This window comes from Trematomus bernacchii, unplaced genomic scaffold, assembly GCF_902827165.1.
Source record: "Trematomus bernacchii unplaced genomic scaffold, fTreBer1.1, whole genome shotgun sequence".
NCBI classification, from domain to species: domain Eukaryota; kingdom Metazoa; phylum Chordata; class Actinopteri; order Perciformes; family Nototheniidae; genus Trematomus; species Trematomus bernacchii.
The window spans coordinates 266,791-288,317 of record NW_022987581.1 but is presented as its reverse complement, the minus strand read 5'-3'; the positions used below and the strand labels follow the sequence as shown (position 1 = coordinate 288,317).

The window sequence follows — 21,527 nt, the reverse complement described above, 5'->3', positions numbered from 1 at the left end:
AAAATGGCAAAAAAACACTAAAATACTCTCAAAAAAGAGCTGTTTTTGTGTAAAAGTATTACAAAGTGTGAAATACATGTACAGCTAACATCGAGTCAGAACTGTTGAGTAGTTTCAGGGAATAAAACATCATCAGTGCACTTACCTTTGAGCCCCTCTCATTGAAAATAATCTCTACATCCAGAATCTTCCCGTATTGCTGCAAACACATCAAAAGGGAAGACGTTAGCAAACAAGTATAAGCAGAGAAAACAGTCCATAACATCTTTGAGTTGTGGAAGATATCTTGTGACAGTGTGTGAGTTACAACACAAGGTGTCACTGTTACACAACTGCACACATTGCAATGAGTTTCCTTCCATGTCTTTGCATTGAAACAGAGATTTACCCCTACATGTAGCAAGAAGACATACTCTGTTACTTAAGTAAAATGTACTAAAATAGAAAATATGAATATTCCCATCAGCATTTCTTAAAAGTGATGCCTTTGGTGGCAGTGGCTCAGTCAGTAGGGGCTTGGACTGGGAGCTGTAGGGTCGCCGGTTCAAGTCCCCGACCAGACCTTAAATATGGAGTGTGGACTGCTACTTGGAGAGGTCCCATTTCACCTCCTGCCCTGCCGTGGTGCCCTTGAGCAAGGCACCGGACACCCCCCTTCCCCCCTCACTCCCATTGCTCCCCGGGCTCTGTACCAGACTCCTGGGACCAGACTCCTGGGACCAGACTCCTGGGACCAGACTCCTGGGACCAGACTCCTGGGACCAGACTCCTGGGACCAGACTCCTGGGACTAGACTCCTGGGACTAGACTCCTGGGACTAGACTCCTGGGACTAGACTCCTGGGACTAGACTCCTGGGACTAGACTCCTGGGCTAGACTCCTGGGCTAGACTCCTGGGGCTAGACTCCTGGGGCTAGACTCCTGGGGCTAGACTCCTGGGGCTAGACTCCTGGGGCTAGACTCCTGGTGCTAGACTCCTGGTGCTAGACTCCTGGCGCTAGACTCCTGGCACTAGACTCCTGGCACTAGACTCCTGGGACTAGACTCCTGGGACTAGACTCCTGGGACTAGACTCCTGGGACTAGACTCCTGGGACTAGACTCCTGGGACTAGACTCCTGGGACTAGACTCCTGGGACTAGACTCCTGGGACTAGACTCCTGGGACTAGACTCCTGGGACTAGACTCCTGGGGCTAGACTCCTGGGGCTAGACTCCTGGGGCTAGACTCCTGGGGCTAGACTCCTGGGGCTAGACTCCTGGTGCTAGACTCCTGGTGCTAGACTCCTGGTGCTAGACTCCTGGTGCTAGACTCCTGGCGCTAGACTCCTGGCACTAGACTCCTGGTACTAGACTCCTGGTACTAGACTCCTGGCACTAGACTAGACTCCTGGTACCAGACTCCTGGTACTAGACTCCTGGTACTAGACTCCTGGTACTAGACTAGACTCCTGGTACTAGACTAGACTCCTGGTACTAGACTAGACTCCTGGTACTAGACTAGACTCCTGGTACTAGACTAGACTCCTGGTACTAGACTCCTGGTACTAGACTAGACTCCTGGTACTAGACTCCTGGTACTAGACTCCTGGTACTAGACTCCTGGTACTAGACTAGACTCCTGGTACTAGACTAGACTCCTGGTACTAGACTAGACTCCTGGTACTAGACTAGACTCCTGGTACTAGACTCCTGGTACTAGACTCCTGGTACTAGACTCCTGGCACTAGACTCCTGGCACTAGACTCCTGGCACTAGACTAGACTTCTGGCGCTAGACTCCTGGCGCTAGACTCCTGGCGCTAGACTCCTGGCGCTAGACTCCTGGCACTAGACTCCTGGCACTAGACTCCTGGCACTAGACTCCTGGCACTAGACTCCTGGCACTAGACTCCTGGCACTAGACTCCTGGCACTAGACTCCTGGCACTAGACTCCTGGCACTAGACTCCTGGCACTAGACTCCTGGCACTAGACTCCTGGTACTAGACTAGACTCCTGGCACTAGACTCCTGGTACTAGACTAGACTCCTGGCACTAGACTCCTGGTACTAGACTAGACTCCTGGCACTAGACTCCTGGTACTAGGATGGGTTAAACGCAGAGAACAAATGTCACTGTGTGTGCTGTGTGCTCTGCATGTGAGACCATTAAAGAGGGGTTTCATCCCTCCCAATTCTCTCTCTCTATTCTCTTGAATGCAGTTCATAACATTTGTAATCTCATAAAACAAAGAAATGCAACAAATTATCCCAAGATTGGTGATAAGTGAACCAATAAACGTAATAAAACATGAACAATTAGTTGATTATCCGAGATTTTACGTCTATTTTCTACCAGAAAACTGCGCATAACTCGACTGATATTGTCCCACTCATGCTAACACAAATGCTAACACACATAGCAGGCAGTTGTCCCCTTAAAGCAGCAACAAAACACCCATGAGAGTCTCTCCTTTGTGGTAGTTTGATTACATCGTCTGTCATTAAACCCCCTCGTGAGCAGGTGGTCCCGCGGGGCGTCGAGACTAATTTATTGTCGCCATAAAAAATAAAATAAAAGAGGCCCCACAACATTCTCCACTTTCTTACCCCAAACATCTGCCTGAGGTCGGGGTCCCGGAAGCGGAAAGGGATGTTTGAGACGTGGAGGCGTTTGGGGGTCCCTTTGGCCTCCGAGGGGTCTCCCACAGATCCGCCTGAATCTCCTGATCCACACTGCACCCCCGCCTCACCCTGAGACACCTCCTCCGTCTTACCCTGTAGGGGGGAGAGAGGGAGAGCACATTTTAATGTATTAAACACATTTATTATCAGCCTTATCCTGCATAATAAATTAATAATACATAATTAATCTCAACTTTTTCAATTTTTCTGGGTTTTTTGGTGGTTTTTTTCTTGTTTTTGTTTTTTTAAATAAATATTCTAGTTCATGTTCAAAAAGTATATTATTTATTGTCTTGTAAAGAAAACATGTTATTCTTGCTTTTGTTTAAAATGCTATTGTATAGATGTCGTAGTTGTACAAAGCTTTGGCAATACTGTATGTCATTACGGTTTTGCCAATAAAGCTATTTGAATGTAATTGAATTGAGTATGGCTTGTGCTAATTATTTTAGCGAGTCAAAGCTATTGTACACCTTCTTTTTAATGTAACCCTAATGGATATGATGCAGAATTTACGAGTACACAATGCAGAAAAGCTATTAGCGTACAGTCTTGATATCATCTTGTAATAAAATTATCATTTCCACTGCATCTTAAAAGGAAATGTGATTATGGAGCCAGCTCTGTGAGCCTGTACTTAGGTGCAGTATTTACAGCTGTGTCACCATGCTAACATGCTAACAAAGACAACGCTAACATGCTTTTGATAAGTAAGTAGCATGGTTATCAAATGTGACCTGCTCCATCGAAATCAGTCGCATTGACCCGCAGACACAGTTTGAGTTGTATACACTGTTGGAAAGAGGAGATTCATAGCTTTCTAATGATATCAGGATGGTTGTTGTACTCCAAATATTAAGCAAAATATGTCACATTATATAATGACTAACACTGAGTCATCATTTTGAGAAAAAGGCCTTTAAAGTTTCCTCCTCTCTGGAATCCATCGATCTGATTGGTTATTAGCAAATGATCAAAATACTACGGAGGGAAGATATTTTAGTTTGGATTACTGGTCTGGGGGAAGCTTGCGAGTGCGTGTGTGTATGTATACGTGTGTTTGTGTATTTTTGCGTTTGTGTGTTTCCCGGGGAAAACGATCACGAGAAACACCGGCTGTTGTTATGCCTGCTGTGACGTTAAGTTACTCCGTTCTCCGCTTGTAATTATCCCGTTCTCCGCTTCATAGTTGTATTTATCATCTAAATTTGCCGAAACAAGTTTAATATTCTGAAAGCCAAGACTTTGTTTAATTGAAATCAGATGAAAACAAACTGTAACGGACCCTGCCGTGTTATCTATGATTACTATACGCCTTACATTCATAATGTCAGCGGGAGGGAGGGGGGGGCGGCACTGCGGAACAGCAGAGTGCGGGTGAGAGCTGTCATCTTCCCTTTACAAGCTTCAAACATGTATTTATCGTGTGGTTTTGGAAATAAAAGTTTCATATTCTGAAAGCCAAGACTTTGTTTATTTAAAATCAAACAAAACACCCGAACCCCGAAAAACTATTTTGTTTATTTTTTAAATGAGCCGTTGCGACTTCCGACTGATTTCGATAGAGCGGGTCACAAATGTATGTGGCCCAAAATCACACGCTGCACATTTGTATCGGAGATGTTACAGTTTTTCTGAAGATCAACAAAACATAAATGACACATAAAAAACATTTAAAACAAAACTATGTTTACAATCTTAGTTTGACTTATTAGCATGCTAACAATTAAAGCAATTAAAAGTGGTGGCGTGAATTTGCCCTCCCCAGAGCAAATAGCTCTCGTAAGCCAGGATTTATTGCATTAGTGAAGCACTGAAACTGCAATATTACTGAATACAAATATTACTTTATTTCACACAAAAATAAAAACATAACGTCCCATGAAGACTTTTCTTTTTGCCGCTGCTTTTAATTGAACTATTCACATCTCACACTGCACTGTAACTTTTATTCATGTACCTGTGTTATTCATGTTTTATTATCTTTACTTTTTAATGTTTCTAATGTGTTTTATGCTCTTAAAGGTGGGGTATGTAAGTTTAAGAAACCGGCTCGAGATACACTTTTTGTTATATTCCATGGAATGCTCTTAACATCCCGATAGCAATGAATATCTGAAGTGCTTTGACAAAATCCATAAAAAAATGTCATCTGTGGAAGCTGTAGTACTGTAAAAAGCACGACCAATCATTTTAGCCGACCCGGCTAAAATGATTGGATGGCCTACCTGCCTGTCAGCCTTCCATCTGTGCACAAACTTATCTCGTGCCCTCATTGGTCATGTGCGCGTTCGTGTGTGTTGGAGGAGGGGCTCTGTAAGGAAGTGGCAGATTTTCTCCGGTTGTGTATTTTCAAATTCTAGCGCACTCGAGCTGGTTTCTCAAACTTACATACCCTACCTTTAATGTCTTTCATTTTTGCAAAGCACTTTGTGCCTTGTGTTGAAAAGTGCTATATAAATAAACTTGCCTTGCACCTGACAGTTATCAAAACTACGTCTTAAAGGTCCCCTATTATACTGTTTTTCATCAATATATTATAGGTCTCAGATATATACAGAAGCTGTCTCTGATTGGCTGAAACACCAAACAGATCATTGCAGCATCCCATAATACCCTCTGTTTCAGCCCTGTTTCAAAAGTGCTGATTCTGCTGATTGGCTAATGGTTACACAAGCCAAAACATCGTTATGACATCATAAAGTGGCCAAAATCTGATCAGCTCATTTTCAGACAGGTTTTTATAGAAATGGATCAGGACAAAAAGAGAGGGGGTCTTTTTTCCTGAAACTTTCAGAGTCTCTTTCCACAGAGGGGACACATGGTGATGTAGAAGAGAAATGAAGAAGAGGGGACACATGTTGATGTAGAAGAGACATGAAGAAGAGGGGACACATGTTGATGTAGAAGAGACATGAAGAAGAGGGGACACATGTTGATGTAGAAGAGACATGAAGAAGAGGGGACACATGTTGATGTAGAAGAGACATGAAGAAGAGGGGACACATGTTGATGAAGAAGAGACATGAAGAAGAGGGGACACATGTTGATGTAGAAGAGACATGAAGAAGAGGGGACACATGTTGATGTAGAAGAGACATGAAGAAGAGGGGACACATGTTGATGTAGAAGAGACATGAAGAAGAGGGGACACATGTTGATGTAGAAGAGACATGAAGAAGAGGGGACACATGTTGATGTAGAAGAGACATGAAGAAGAGGGGACACATGTTGATGTAGAAGAGACATGAAGAAGAGGGGACACATGTTGATGAACAAGTGGATTTTGCATAAAAGTCTTCATGCTTACGTTGTTGTTGTTGGGGGAGGCAGAGGGGCTGCCTACGATGGCCCCGGCCCCCACCTCTGCTGGGCTTTGGACCCCGGCAGCGAACATGGCCGCGGGGACAAACTCTGCGCCTGGCAGCCCGTTCTGAGGAGGGGGGGGAGGGGGGAACGCTGCGAAAGGAGGGGCCACCAATCCCTCCTGTCCTCCTGTCGAATCCTGAGCGCCCTGAAGGAGAGAGGGGGGGACAAGTTAACATATGGGAGCAGTGCTTATAGGTAAGGTGCGTTTATGGCTCTGGCTTTTATTTCTACTTGAGATGTGTGTGATGTGTTCTGTTGTTATGTTTGTTCCTCTCGGGACTCCACGTGGTCTGTGTTTTGTTTTTAGGTGGACCTTACATTTCTGCCTCATGTGGTTATTGTATTCATGTTTCTAACTTTTGTTCTTTCTTGTGAAGCACTTTGTGAAATCTATTTCTGTGAAAGGTGCTATAATGAATAAACGTATTATTATTATTTATATAGCACATTTTCAGACACAGAGGCAATTCAAAGTGATTTAAATCATCATTAACACTTCATAAGTGTGTTAATAACTTCTTATTTATTTGTTTATTTTTATTTATTTTTTTTTAATAACAAATGTATTTCTTTAAGAAAATACAAAAATATATATATACCGTATATGTTAATAATTTAGTTTTTGTAGTGTAGTGTTTTTAGCCTCGACTTAAAATAACTCAGCGTTGGTGAAGAGCGTCCTGAAGGGGGAGAAAAGAGGGGGTTTAAATCCTGCCTCATTCAGAAAAGAGGGGGTTTAAATCCTGCCTCTCCCCCCCTCCCCCCTCCCCCCTCTCCCCCCATATCTCTCACAGCCATGAGTTTTCAGCCGACCATGAAATATTTACAGAAAACACATCTATTATTAAGACGGAGAAAATTCGATACACGCTTTGAGATACAAAGATGCTTACATGGTTCGAACGGGAGATAAAAACACTAACTGTGCCTCGTCACCCGTGACATGTTTACCACTGCTGCATTGTGGGAAACATGTTCCTGTTTATTTGTAGGATTTCTATTAGACTCCATCTATAATTCAGATTCCCTGCGTTCAGCCCTCAGGATCTGTTTCTGTCCGCACCGTTACAACTGTATCAGCAGCAGGATCATCTGCAGAGGCTGCCCTGAAGCACACACACCTTATCTTGCGTGTGTGTGTGTGCGTGTGCATGTGCGTGTGCGTGTGCGTGTGCGTGTGTGTGTGTGCGTGCAATGTTGCTCGCTTCAATCACTGCACACACTCAAAGGCATCTTGGACCTAACCAAGTCTGTTTGCATCAAAGCGTTAGATCGGAACATGTTCATTATTGTATTGATGTGTTTTATGTATATTTTATCAGTTATTTTCTGCACAATAATCAATAATTTATATTGTTATTGATTTTAAGAAAGGGGTTAAGAAATGGGACTGGGAGGGGGGGGGTTGTTTATGTTGAATTTGTGCAAAAATGCTTGTATTTTTTTCACTTGTAAAGAAAGTAATTTTCCTTTGTTCCACAACAATTTATTCCAAATGTATATGTTCGAAGATGTAATTAGATCTCGATATATAGTATGTGTGTTTATTCCTAGTCTTATCATTTCTATTGTAAAATGCCATGTCTTTTTATGCTGCTGCACCACAAACATGTCCCAAATTGGGATCAATAAAGTTCTTCTTATCTTATCTTAAGGAAAAGGCAAGTTTATTTATATAGCTCCTTTCAGCACAAGGCAATTCAAAAATGACATTAAGAGCATTGCTTTGTCAATACTGATGTCATTATAGTCATGCCGATGTAGCTTTGTGAACTGAACTTAAATTGAAACGAACAAGAGAAAAACGAAGTAAGGTTTAAAAGAACAAACAGCGAGGTCAAGACACACATCTTCTCCCATCAGAGCTCTAACGGGTTGAATATGGGCCGGGTGAAGCCGGGAGACAGGCGGTCTCCAGACGGCCTTTTTAATTAGACAGAATAAGTGCGATGCCGCAAAGCAAACCCTCCTCTTCCTCTAATCCTACAGCCCGACTGCTCACTCTCCTCCTGCAGAGAAACCGCCAGCTGAGGCTAAAAATCCCATCTGCAACACAGACAGCTTCTGGGGTCTGCGCCCAAAAGATAAAGCAGAAAAGAAATCTGGTAAACTCGGCCGCTGACACTTTTTATTGCGGCGAGGATGAATGTACGTTATGGAGGAATGTGTGAAAGCGGGGCATCTGCTACGGTTTCTGACGGGAAGCATCAAAAAGGCTGCTCAAAGGGAGACGGTAACACGTTGAAATTCATTGGTGAGGCATTAGCCAACAGGGCATAGAGTATATATAAGTGTTCTTGTTAGGACATGTGGGCTTTAAGCGTGCACTAGCCTGTACTCAAAGGGTGTGTCCCTTATGCAAAGTATAGCCCGGGGGTTATTTACGTACACACACATTCATACCCAAAATGCTGGGTAAAAGCAGAGGTGGGAAGTATTGGAGTACAAATACTTTGTTACTGTACTTAAATACATTTTTCTGGTATCAGTACTTTACTCCACTACTTATTATTCTGACGACTTTTTGAACACAAATACCTGTACTTTCTACTTCTTACATGTTGAACACAAATACCTGTACTTTCTACTTCTTACATGTTGAACCCAAATACCTGTACTTTCTACTTCTTACATGTTGAACTCAAATACCTGTACTTTCTACTTCTTACATGTTGAACACAAATACCTGTACTTTCTACTTCTTACATGTTGAACCCAAATACCTGTACTTTCTACTTCTTACATTTTGAACATAAATACCTGTACTTTCTACTTCTTACACTTTGAACACAAATACCTGTACTTTCTACTTCTTACATGTTGAACTCAAATACCTGTACTTTCTACTTCTTACATGTTGAACACAAATACCTGTACTTTCTACTTCTTACATGTTGAACCCAAATACCTGTACTTTCTACTTCTTACATGTTGAACTCAAATACCTGTACTTTCTACTTCTTACATGTTGAACACAAATACCTGTACTTTCTACTTCTTACATGTTGAACCCAAATACCTGTACTTTCTACTTCTCACATTTTGAACATAAATACCTGTACTTTCTACTTCTTACACTTTGAACACAAATACCTGTACTTTCTACTTCTTACATGTTGAACTCAAATACCTGTACTTTCTACTTCTTACATGTTGAACACAAATACCTGTACTTTCTACTTCTTACATTTTGAACACAAATACCTGTACTTTCTACTTCTTACATGTTGAACACAAATACCTGTACTTTCTACTTCTTACATGTTGAACACAAATACCTGTACTTTCTACTTCTTACATTTCCCAAACAGGCTGGTTCCTTTAGTTTGAATGTGTGTTTGGTGGCGTGATCATTATTATTTAGAGTCATTGCGTGCCTATTGATTTGAACACGATCCGTGTATCCATCATTTCCTGGTCTTCTCTAAAGAAGAGGGACCAATGAAAACGTTGTCATGTTGCCGTTGTTCAGCATGGAAACATTCATTAGCTAACAATGACATTATTGTTCTATTAATATAAAGGGAGGTCAGGTACTCTTTAAAACAGCTGCTAGTTATGGGTACTTTTTACTGAAGTACATTTCAAAGCCCTCTTTACTTTGACTTGAGTAAAGAAGTTTAGTCAGTACTTCTACTTTCACCAGAGTATTTCTAAACACGAGTATCTGTACTTCTACTAGAGTGAAGGATGTGTGTACTTTTGCCATCTCTCGGTAAAGGGATAAAAAACGGAGTATTTAGAGAAGGTTACAGTTGATTACACAAGGAGGGATTGAGACTTCATCATGTACAAACAAGAGTGCTAATTCATGATTTAAGTCTCACATAAACAGAGTCAAAGAGGGTTTGTTTTAATTTGATAAATAAATCAAATGTACTGGACTGGGTCTCCATGACCTAGGGATGCACCGATGTTCATGTTTTCACTTTATTAAAGCTTTTATCGAGGTTTACAAATGACGCTTTGAATGTCTTCTGTCACATTTTATAACTTTTGTAAAATTGTTGAGAAAAATCCTCAATTTCTTTGTAATCCACTTTTTTACTTTGATGAATAAAACTCATTGCGTGCCATTCTTTTGCTGTTTTTTAAAAATCTGAACACTAACAAATATTTTTTGGGGCAGAGTAGTTAGTTGGAAGTGATTATCTATCTTTTCTCAATATTTTGACATTTATTGGAGAAGTTTTAACTGCAGACAGAATAACTACTAAAGCCACAAAAAAGCTTTGCCGCATTTAATATGTTGAAAAAAACCTCATATCAACATTATGAGTGAAACTTAAAACATTGCTGTACAGCCATTAACGTACATACTTCAGAATATATACGTTACAAATATTTACAAAAACCCGGGCACACTATATCTCAATATATAACATGTATTTTATAATATTTACAGTGGTGTATTAGTATTATTAAGATATAATAGCTGGATTGCACACTTGTAAAGGATTTGGCTGCTGCTGATGAAGTCCTATTATCATCCTGTGCTCTTCAGAATATGCTTAATGGCGCCAGAGAAGCAGCTCATGGCTCATACAAGCTATTTTGTTTATTCTATTCCAAGGTTCCTAGCTGAAGAAAAAAAACTGCCATGTCTGAGCCAACTGGACTAGATGTCACAACACAATGCTCCCACATGATGTGCAAAACACATATAGAGACTGGAGGCAGTCCAGAAAAAACTGTGAGGGGCTAAACACGGGAGAAGCCCTGTGATACACAAGAATGATTCAATTTCAATGATGGTATGTGCTTTATCTCTTCTGCTTCTTGGGGGTTTCCCTTATGTGCATGCTAATGGTCTTCAGAGGCTAAAATCCCAAAGTTAGGGTTAGACTCCTTTGTTTACTTCCGTATCAAAATGAAATCACTATAGGCGCTTTCACACCGGAGTATTTTTCCCAGTATAGTTCTGATATAGTTCCGAAAATGTGCGTTCACACCAAAAAAATCCGGAACTAGAACTTAGTTCATGAGAACCTTTTCACGCCCTTTTCAGTCCCTGCTAGAGAGCAGGTACTTTCCTGGGAGAAAAAGGTTCCCATTTCTGATTGGCTGGGCGGATTGCAAACCACGCCCCGTAAAGCTGCCATTTTATTTTCCTCGCATTAGTATTATTAGCATTAGCCCAGCGCACAAACGGAGAGAGACTAACTTATGGCAACACAAAAGAAAACATGGGAGCGGTGGAGATGAGGAGGTGTCGGCGTTTCTGGCGATTTACTCGGAAGGCTTCAGTAGAAGCTGCTGGGAGTCCCAGCAGCTTCTACTGAAGACAGTCCCCAACTCCGGGGACTTCCGGCCGGGGACTCCGGGTGGCAGTATACGCCGTGAAGTTGTTTGCGGCCTGCCAGTAAACCCAAAGCAGAAGAAGAAGAAGAAGAAGTGACGTCAGCGGCTTCATTTCCCTAATCCTCCCTCAGGGAACTTATTCCGGTGTGAACGCGATCGGCTCTTTAGTTCATCAGAACTAAAGGGTTCTGATGAACTAAGTACGGCAAAGTACTTGGTGTGAAATCGCCTTATGTAACACTCGCGCTTCTATTGGCTAGTGCTCCAACACATTGTACGTGATAGGCTAAGGGGCGGGACATCTCTAAGCAGTTGACCAATCACAACAGAGCCGGCCAGCTAACCAATCAGAGCAGAGGGTGAAAAGAGGTGCTGCAGCACAGACAGTATGAGAAGAATAAAGAGCTTTTTGAACATTAAAGCATGGAGACATGTCACAGTAGAGACACCAACTACTAATAACAACAACCTTAAATGAGCATAAAAGGGCCCCTTTAAGTGTCTTAAATATAAACCATCGACCTAGAACTTCATTATCATTTAAGGGGGTTTTCTTTACCTAATCAAGTATTAACGATAATGATTTTTTGCTAGGGTAACTATAGTAACTGACAGTGGGTCGGGTGAATTTATGAACTAATAAACAGGCAGGCGGATGGAAGTCGTCAGTTGATAAAAAAAGCAGAAGATAAAACCCCGTTAAATCCACACTGGCATTCCTGACCCGCTGACTGAGGAGCAGCACGGCCATACATGGCAGCATCATATAGTCCAGAAGAGAGGGGGGAGAAAGGAAAAAAGAAATAATGGAAAAAGAAATGGGTAGGGGGGGGGGTTTAACTGGAGGGGGATTATGGGAAATCATGACACGGTGCATTAGAGTATCTGGTGCAAACTTTCCACAGATAAGAACAAGGGGGGGCTAACATGAGATAAAAAGCGAGAATTTTTTTCAATCTGATACAAATAAATAGGACCATCTGGAGGGATACCTATTCATCCATACACTCTCCCCCACAGGCAGCAGTTGTGTTACCTGAGACACCATATGTTTTTGATGATGAGGGGGAGGATGGGAGGCCCTTTTTTTTCACTGCAAACCTTTTCAAGCGTGTCTGTCTGCAGCCTCTAACCACGCAGAGTGAAGCAGACACTAACCTGCTACTGAAACTCATCAAATATGCAAATTCATAACAATTCATCTATCCATTTAGCATCTGCAAAGTTGCCTGTGTAAGTGTAGGAAAAAAAGACTCTTTTACAGCTTCTTCTCCCTCTTTTCTTCCCCTCCCCCCTCTTCTTGCCTGCCACGCTTGATGAAAGCCAGAGGGAGACATATTTTTTTTTTTAATACCCTTTTAAAAACCACACACACCCTCCGCTCAAGTCATTTAAAGATTTTTCTACAGCACTGAAATGTCAATCAAACGTAGGCCGCCGCCCACCTCCTTATATGGTCGCCTCTGTAGAGAAGCTGCTGTCTCTGCTTCCTGACTTTGAGCCAATCAGATTACACAGAGGCTGCTCCTTGGATATATGTCGATAAAGTGGTGCAGGGATGCCGTATTATGTAGGCCAGCCTGGGAGTTCAAATCAAAAGGGCTGCCTCAGCAAAAAGCCAATGAGATTTTTCCACTGGATCTCAGAATACTGCAGAAGAAAATAAGATCTGTGGCTAATGAACGTTTACGATACTAATACATTTTGTTCAGCAGGATAATCTCAACATATTGACACCACTTTTGTGATTTTTAGAGCGTTAATGCAATGTCCAGAGGTAAAAAGCTAATGTGGGGCTATAAAGGAACTACAGCACGGTCACATGACTTCACGTCACCACCGCTAAGCTAAAGGCGGCTAATGTTGGGCTATAAAGGAACTACAGCACGGTCACATGACTTCACGTCACCACCGCTAAGCTAAAGGTGGCTAATGTTGGGCTATAAAGGAACTACAGCACGGTCACATGACTTCACGTCACCACCGCTAAGCTAAAGGCGGCTAATGTTGGGCTATAAAGGAACTACAGCACGGTCACATGACTTCACGTCACCACCGCTAAGCTAAAGGTGGCTAATGTTGGGCTATAAAGGAACTACAGCACGGTCACATGACTTCACGTCACCACCGCTAAGCTAAAGGTGGCTAATGTTGGGCTATAAAGGAACTACAGCACGGTCACATGACTTCACGTCACCACCGCTAAGCTAAAGGCGGCTAATGTTGGGCTATAAAGGAACTACAGCACGGTCACATGACTTCACGTCACCACCGCTAAGCTAAAGGTGGCTAATGTTGGGCGAGATGACGTTAGCAACCTCTGTTTTTAAGATGCATAGAATCTTCAGACATTCACTAGTGGGGAATTTACGGACGTATTTTTATGTCGTAAAACAAAAATGTTAAATCTCTATAGCGTGTGGTATCAACAGACCATATTTCAGACATCTAATAAAGAAAACAGTGAATTCAAGACGACTGGATGTGCTAAAATGCTAACTAATTTCCTGGTTTTAGGACTCATTCCTGCACCACTTTATAACCGATTGTTATTAGGCAAGAAACATTTAAATGAGACCTCTATTGAAGCTCCTATTTAACCTTAAGGCAAAAACAATGCTGTCTGTCAGTGTCAGTCGCTCGGAGTCTGACGGTGCTGACGTCTGTGACACACAGCTCGTCTGTTTGTGACAGATCAGATAATCATTACCATCATCAGCGTCATAATGATAATCTCACTGACAGGACTTTCTCTGACAATACAACAACTGTAAAATAAACTAATATGCACAAATCAGATTAGTTTTTCTTTGCACAAACTACAACAGACGAAAACATATTGACACATTCAGTTATTACAATTAAAAACAAGGATTGTGTTCTTGTTGTTTTTTCGGTTTCAACATGGCTTGCTGGTGCAATAACAGAACAACAAAAGAACAAAAGAACAACAGCGCTTGCAAGGCTGTTATTGTTCTGGCTTTCCCCCACAGCTGCTCATAAAAAGACCACCCACTGTTTGTCAAACAACACAAGATATAGAAATTCTCTCAGTCTGTTACACAACTATGACTATTTTTGTGTTATTTTCTGTCATTTTAAGACCGATTTATTGTCTTATTGAGAAAATAATCAGCTGATGATTTGATAATTGATTTTAGGAGTAACTGGAATTAGTTTGCTAAGTTTTATATATATATATATATATATATATATATATATATATACACACACATATAAATAGCATATGTTGTATACATTTTGTAGGCTGGCATATCAAAAGTACTCCGATTACAATCAATTAGGAACCTGAAAAGTAGCATTACCCCCTTAAATATGAAGACTGTTTCTAATAAATGATGAGAAACTCAGACCAAACACACGAGACCTTCCTCTCAGCCAGACATCATCCAGAGGCATGATGATTCAGAGTCAGAGCTACCTCTGCAGCACTTATAACGCTAGCCATCTTTACATTGCTCATACCTAACCACTGATTGACATTCACACTTAAAGTGCAGTATGTAAACTGCAGTATGTCATTCAGGGCAAATAGAGGGGTAAAGGGGAAATGACGCCTTTGACAGGAAACTATATCAAATGCAACGCTACCTTGGATAAAATCACATCTCTTTCTCTGTGTTGAACGTTGTTGGAGACATGTAGGATGCACATATAGGATGTGGGAATAGGACTTACTAAACAGGAATTTACCCGACCATCACATCCAACACAAAAGTAGGATGAGCATTAGGGAAAGAATATTCAATTCTATTTTTTTTTTTACTAATATTGCGATTGTTTTTTGATATAAAATGTGTTGAAAAATATATCAGAATGAACATAGTGTGATTTTCTAAGAGGATTTGCATCAACAATCATTTCTTATTAAGCCACAGAATATTGTTTGTAGGAGTGGACTTCCCAGCAGCTCCAAAATACCAATTTTCAACAATTTTACATATTTTGCTTTTACCAAATATTATGCTTGCTATGTTTTGGATAATGCATTCGTCCGTGTTGCAATTACGAGAGCATTTGAATAAATGGTGCACCCTAATGAGCTTTATCCCCCTGACACCGAGGATCCATAAAACCAATACTAAAAGACAACAAAGAGACATATTGAATAATGTTATACGCATGTTGCAGTGCAGGACCCATGAGAATAATTCAGTACATTCCCATGTTGCTAATTCTGAGCATACGCAGCAAGATGGGGATTTTTTTTTCACGACATCTGCAGAAACGGATCAATTTAAACCCCAGCAGCACGGAGAGAGTGCTGCAGTGTCAGCTGAGGCTACGCTGTCAGCAGCAACAACACCATGCAGCGGAGCGGACATAAAAGATGCTGCAGACATTAACTGCACCTATACGTGTGCATTGCATCGCTAGAAATGCGTCTTTCTTCATGTTCAGTGGATCAAGGAGGTTCTAAACTATGTGAAGTTGTTAATAAAATATGGAGCCCGTTTATATCTTTCATAGACACTCTGGATATTATGCGTAACAGATCAGATGAGTCCTTTTGGTTCATATTATTCTTATTGTAAGAATATTTTAGCTTACAGTTTTCCCTTATTATTATTTATTTAATAATTGTGTTTCTTCCCTGACGTTGAGGCAGGATGGGGATGGGATGTTTAAAATAGAAAACTGAAATTGAGCATTATGTTTCTGTCCCTTTCTTATTCTGTAATTGTATATGTTGTACTTTTAATGCTCAATAAAATATATATATATATATATTAAAAAATATATAAGAAATGCGTCTTTCTGTGTGATTGTACGTGTGCTTTGCTGTGAGGTAACAGCACTGCGTTCAGCCCTGGGCGGCGGCAGTTAGAGGAGCATTAGTGTCGGACAATATCATCACGGCTGTATGAGCAGAGAGAAAACATTTAACCCTGAGGTGGAGCGGTGCCACGCAATGCATTAAGGCACCAATAGTGAGGTGTCTGCACTTTGGTTTAGTGCTTAATCTGTGCTTAGACTGTGGTTCAGTCCATTCCTAATGTAAGAGCTGCTACTCACAAGAAAACCTCCGTAAGTCCATGGAAGAAGCTAAAGGAAGTGGTGCAGGAATTAGTTCGCATTTTAGCCCTTTCTGTTCCATCTTCTCAAAGTCAATGATTTTAGAAATGAGCTTTTGGTTAGGTGTCTGAAATCTGAGGTCTGTGCTGAAGAGATTTTTACATTTTGTTCTACGACATAAAATAAGTCAGTAAATCGTCTTAAGTGTTAGTGTCTAAATGAGACGACAACTACAACGTGCATAACATTAGCCACATTTAGCTTAGCTGTGGTGACATGAACCAATGTGACCGTGATGTAGTTTATTTGTACACTAAATGCTTAACTCTGGCGATTGCATTCATACTACTTTTCTAATTATTGAAGCATAAATCAAATCACCAGAAGTAAAAGCTAATGTTAGGCTTTGAACACACCACCTCTGAGCAAAAGGTGGCCAATGCTAGCTTAACGGTTTACGCTTCAACAATGATATACGTGTTTTTAATATGCAGAGATTACCCTGTTGATGAAAATGTGGAAGTATATTAAACGTGTGTTAGCCACGTATCTTAATTTCTGCGATATTCCAGTTCTTGCAACTTCTGGGTCTGCCTAAAGAAATACATCACCTCTGCAGCACTCGATGCGCAGTTGGCAGTGTAAATCCTCTTGTTTTAACCTGACACAGCAAAACCAACAGGTACCTGTCAACATGTTATGAGAGGCAGCTGTACAACTCGGTCCCTTTCTCATGAGCTACACTCTCACACACACACACACACACACTGAACCCTGAGGGGGACGCACTTGGGTGTGGATCCCTTGTAAATTCCTTGAAGGCCTGTTGTCGTACGCTGGCTAACCAAGCAGTGTTGTTGAGATAATATGGGAGGTGTAGATATAGGCAGCCTAAGCACTCAGATGCTACTCGCTGCATTGCAAACCACTCAGTGTAAAAGCGGTAAGGATTGACTCCTTTCCTCGAGGGCTCAAAGCTAAGCAGGTGGGTTAAAGGGATGATGCGACACCTCTGGACCTCCGAAGATACACTGAGAGAATCAGCGAGAGGGGGGATAAAACGCGCTGAATGTGCACATGTGTCATCAGCAAATCAGGAACGTTTTAAGGGAAAGGAACGTTTGCAAAATCACCACATCAACAGGCTATAATCAATCTGCACAATGACGTAGATACACATCTTGTAACAACCAACATTTAACACAATATATATGTTGATGTATTAACCTGCCCTAATTCAAAGAAAGAATCATTACTAGCTTGACACGGGACATCATTGTTTAATTGACAAAGTGCAGAAATCCCTCTGTCTGGTTGCAGATGCAGAGATTGCTTACTTGCCTACATTGAGGAGGTTCTATCCACAGTGGAAATTAAAATACAGATAAGGAACCTGGTACCAAAAGTGCGTCAAGTGAAGTGAGGCACAAAGAGTAAACAGCGACTCTTATCTGAACGTTAAAGTACAGTATGGAGAGTTGTCACCCAAAACAGTGGACTGTAAAGGTTTACGTATACAATGAGCCTGGTGGTGTTTCACCTTTAAAGTGCATTCCCACATGGAACCAACACCCCTTTACACCCGTCTATTTACTACCATCAACCTCCATTTAGCGTCATTTCCTTTCAAGAGCACTCATCTGTTTACCCTAAACCGGCAGGGGGAAGAACAAATGGTAGGGGGAGGAGAGGAAGAGTTCGACAACCTCTACTACACAATGTTAAAGCAGGTATCTGTTTTAAATGTTGTTAAAGGACATGTGCAAATGCATGAAGAGGGTCTGTTACCAAAAGACTGTTGTAGCTGTGTGTTCATCAACAGCAGCTCTGTGTATCTGTTGTGCTAAAAGAAAGGGGGGTCAAAAAGTACTCCTGGCAACAACTGCTGTGTGTGTGTGTGTGTGTGTGTGTGTGTGTGTGTGTGTGTGTGTGTGTGTGTGTGTGTGCTGAAACAACTGTGCCTTGGCACCTGTCTCCCTCAATCCGCAGACAGATGAAATTTGAACTGCACGGACAGCTTGGATGACAACGTGGAATCGCTCGGCAGAACCTCGGCCTCCTCGCCCTTCTGTGTGCACTTGACGTAACATGACACACGCACAGCCATGTGGAATATAACATGACACATGTGTGCAGTCGAGCAGTACGGGATGTACATGCATGTCAACTCAGGGGAGGAGTTTGCCATCTGGTGTCTGAATGCACCTCCATAAAATCAAAGCAAGCGAGGCCCCCTGAAGGCCCAGAGGAACCCAGGCACAGAGAGGAGAACATGCTAGAACAGAGCCGGAGAACCTCAGGCTGTGTCTTAGATAAAGTAGCACAGACACACCCACTGTATGATAAGAGAAGCCTGGCACATTTTAACTGTACATCATAAATCAAAACTCATCTTTTAGAACGGTGTGTTGTTTTTATGAACGCTAGCATGTTAAGTCTCTGAAAAGCACTCTATACGTTTTTGGTGCAGGGATGATTGTAGGCTAACCTGGATGTTAGCATCGCTATGGTTCCCTCGACAGAAAACCAATTGGCTATCTCCATTGGATTTTGCAATTTTGCAGAAATAATAAAGTCTGTGGCAAACACATTTGATGATACTTACACGTTAAATATAAACGTATACATAAATGCAATCTCCAGTAGTAAAAAGTGAACGTTAAGCTATTAAGGAACAACATCACGGTCACATCCGTTACGCTAAAGGCGGCTAACGCTCAGCGTGATGACATTTGGTATTTACTGACGTTAAAAGTCAAAATATGGTAAGCTTGTGATGAACACAGATTTGTTCCTGCCCCATTCAAAAAATATTGGATTTGAGATAAATGAACCAGAAGTGGTAAATGCTAACTCATTTCCATGATTTAGGACTCATTCCTGCACCACTCCAAATGGTGCAGTGTTAAGTAACTGTTTTTTATAGAGTGACATGAATGTTGACATCAGCATACTACTCAACAGACACCTCTCTCTGACACAAGTGGCAGCATGTTGCTAAAATACAGAGCGGTATCTACATCAAGGAATTATTCAAAACACACGAGTACAAAGGGTTAAAAAAACGAAAAGTGAAAGCTGCAGGGACAAGCCCCGCTGTTTCTCTGATGCTCGGCCAAAAAAAAAAAAAAAAAGGCCTCACCTGGGCCAAGTCACAGCAAACCCCCTTTAAAAAACAGGCCATAATATAATATAAACACCAGCAATTACAGGTCCAATCAAGACAACGCCACGACATCGTTAACCACCGTTTGTTTATCTTGCGACACGTGCACGGTTTGACGTAAAGAAGCGGTGAACTTACCGGTAGCATTGCTTGGTAGTACAGCCCCATCATGGTCTGATCTAGAGGAACAACTGCTGCCCAGCTCTCCCCTTCCCTCTCGTTTTCTCCTCCTCCTCTCCCCCGCTCTAAGACCATGAGCCGACGATGGCTTCAGTCCACGTCTGTCTCACACATTCAAATTCTCCCTCGTTTCCACTCCCCTCTTCCTCCCTTTTCGGTGTCCCTTCTTGCACTCCTCGTCCAGCCTGTCACTTGTTTTTTTTTTTCTTCCTCTGATCTCCCTCGGGCCTTTTCCGTCTTTCTTTCTCTCTGACAGCTTCTCTTTGCTCTGTCACTCACACACTTCGCCTTGCTGCTTCTTCCTCTTGTTCCCGCCCACCTTTTAAAAAAAAACTTTCCCTCCCTCGCTCACTCACTCACTCAGTCCCTCCTTGTTATATATCATCCATCCCCTAAATCAGAAAGATGTTGTTTCCTTTCAAACAAGAGAGAAAAGGGAAGCAAGTAGAATCTTCAATCAGCGGATACAGGAACAAGTCTCTCCTTTGTAGATATCATCCATCCCTAAAATTAGAAAGATGTCTTCAAAAACCCCTCGAGAGAAAGAGAAAAAGGGAACCAGGAAGGAAGGAGAATCTTCTATCCACGAGTGCATGAACAAGTCCCTACATCATCCATCCCTAAATCAGAAAGATGTCTTCAGAATCCCTCCAGAGAGAGAGAGGAAGGAGAATCTTCTATCCACAGGAACAAGAAGGCGACCCCCACTGCATTGCAGCGTTTTTTTGATGATTTATTTATTGCAGCTCCAAAAAAGCAGCAGTAGGTAGGTAGGCCAGTCTGTAGCCAAGCTAGGTAGCTAGAGCTGCGTGGGTAGCCTGCTAGATCTCCCTGCTTGCACACCACAAAGATAGAAGAAGTCGCCCGGATACTAAACCTCAACATGCACATGAATTTCGCTGCATTGCGCCCTTTTTTTTTTTTTTTCAAACTGGCTCAGTTCCTCGCTTCTTCCCACCACTGGTATTGTTATAGGCGGCGCTTAATTGGCTGAGATGAGAGTGCAGTTCCTTGCGCCGCATTTTCATATGGGGGAGGGACTGAACTCTGCATGGGGGGGGAGGAAGGAAGGAAGGAAGGAAAAAACCATGATGCCAAGCTTTCAGACATCTGCTGAGGCTGGCGAGAACTGATTCCAGAGGGATGGTAGGGTAAGTGATTGGAGAGAGAGAGAGGGGGGGGGGGGGGGGGGGGGGGGGGGGGGAAAGGGGGTAAAACAGAAAAGAAGCAATATGCTGGGACGGTGGATGCTAGCGAGAGATAACAGGATAAATAGATAAAGGGCCGGGTGAAAGAGAAGAGAGGCAGGGATGACGGGATTAGGGGCTGTAAGTGAGGAGGATGAGAGGATGAATAGGGGATGATCTGAGGATTAAACACACACACTGTGATAAACACACACACATAATGTACACAGAGATGTGATCGTATTCAGGCGGCTGCACTGTGGCTGGCACTCAAACAAAAGGAGCTATATATACACAACACACACTCATCAGTTCAAACAGAGGCCTGACACACACACACACACACACACACATGTTTTTATAAAGGAGTAATCCACAAGACTTTTAGGAGGGTTGCAGTTTGCTATGTGAGAGTTATGACCGGAAGTAAGCAGCGCTGCACCGATTAGCGTTCGAATTAAACTTTAGCATGAATGTCTTTGTGATGACTCAAACTCACTGCATGTATTGTGATATACTCGTTTTTACATTTGTATTATTGTTAGAGTTTGAACAGTGTGCACATTTATACTTTACCTAATATGTTTAAATAGATATTTCTATTCTTTTTTTAATTGCTACAATC

At 42.0% G+C, this 21,527-nt stretch overlaps 1 protein-coding gene across 4 annotated transcripts in view; it reads right to left on the bottom strand.

Moving 5' to 3' along the window:
- Positions 1-21,527, bottom strand: part of LOC117479975 (RNA binding protein fox-1 homolog 2-like) — a 67,734-nt gene that overhangs the window by 23,592 nt on the left and 22,615 nt on the right. For 3 of the 4 annotated variants that reach the window (XM_034127083.1, XM_034127084.1, XM_034127085.1), the window contains 3 exons: positions 5,973-6,176; positions 2,588-2,755; positions 146-199 (listed from right to left, as the gene is read on the bottom strand). In XM_034127083.1, coding sequence (XP_033982974.1) covers positions 146-199; positions 2,588-2,755; positions 5,973-6,176 — 426 coding nt within the window. Of the gene's footprint in view, positions 1-145; positions 200-2,587; positions 2,756-5,972; positions 6,177-19,673; positions 20,541-21,527 lie in introns of those variants that run through there. The other variant, XM_034127086.1, reaches the window with a different exon arrangement.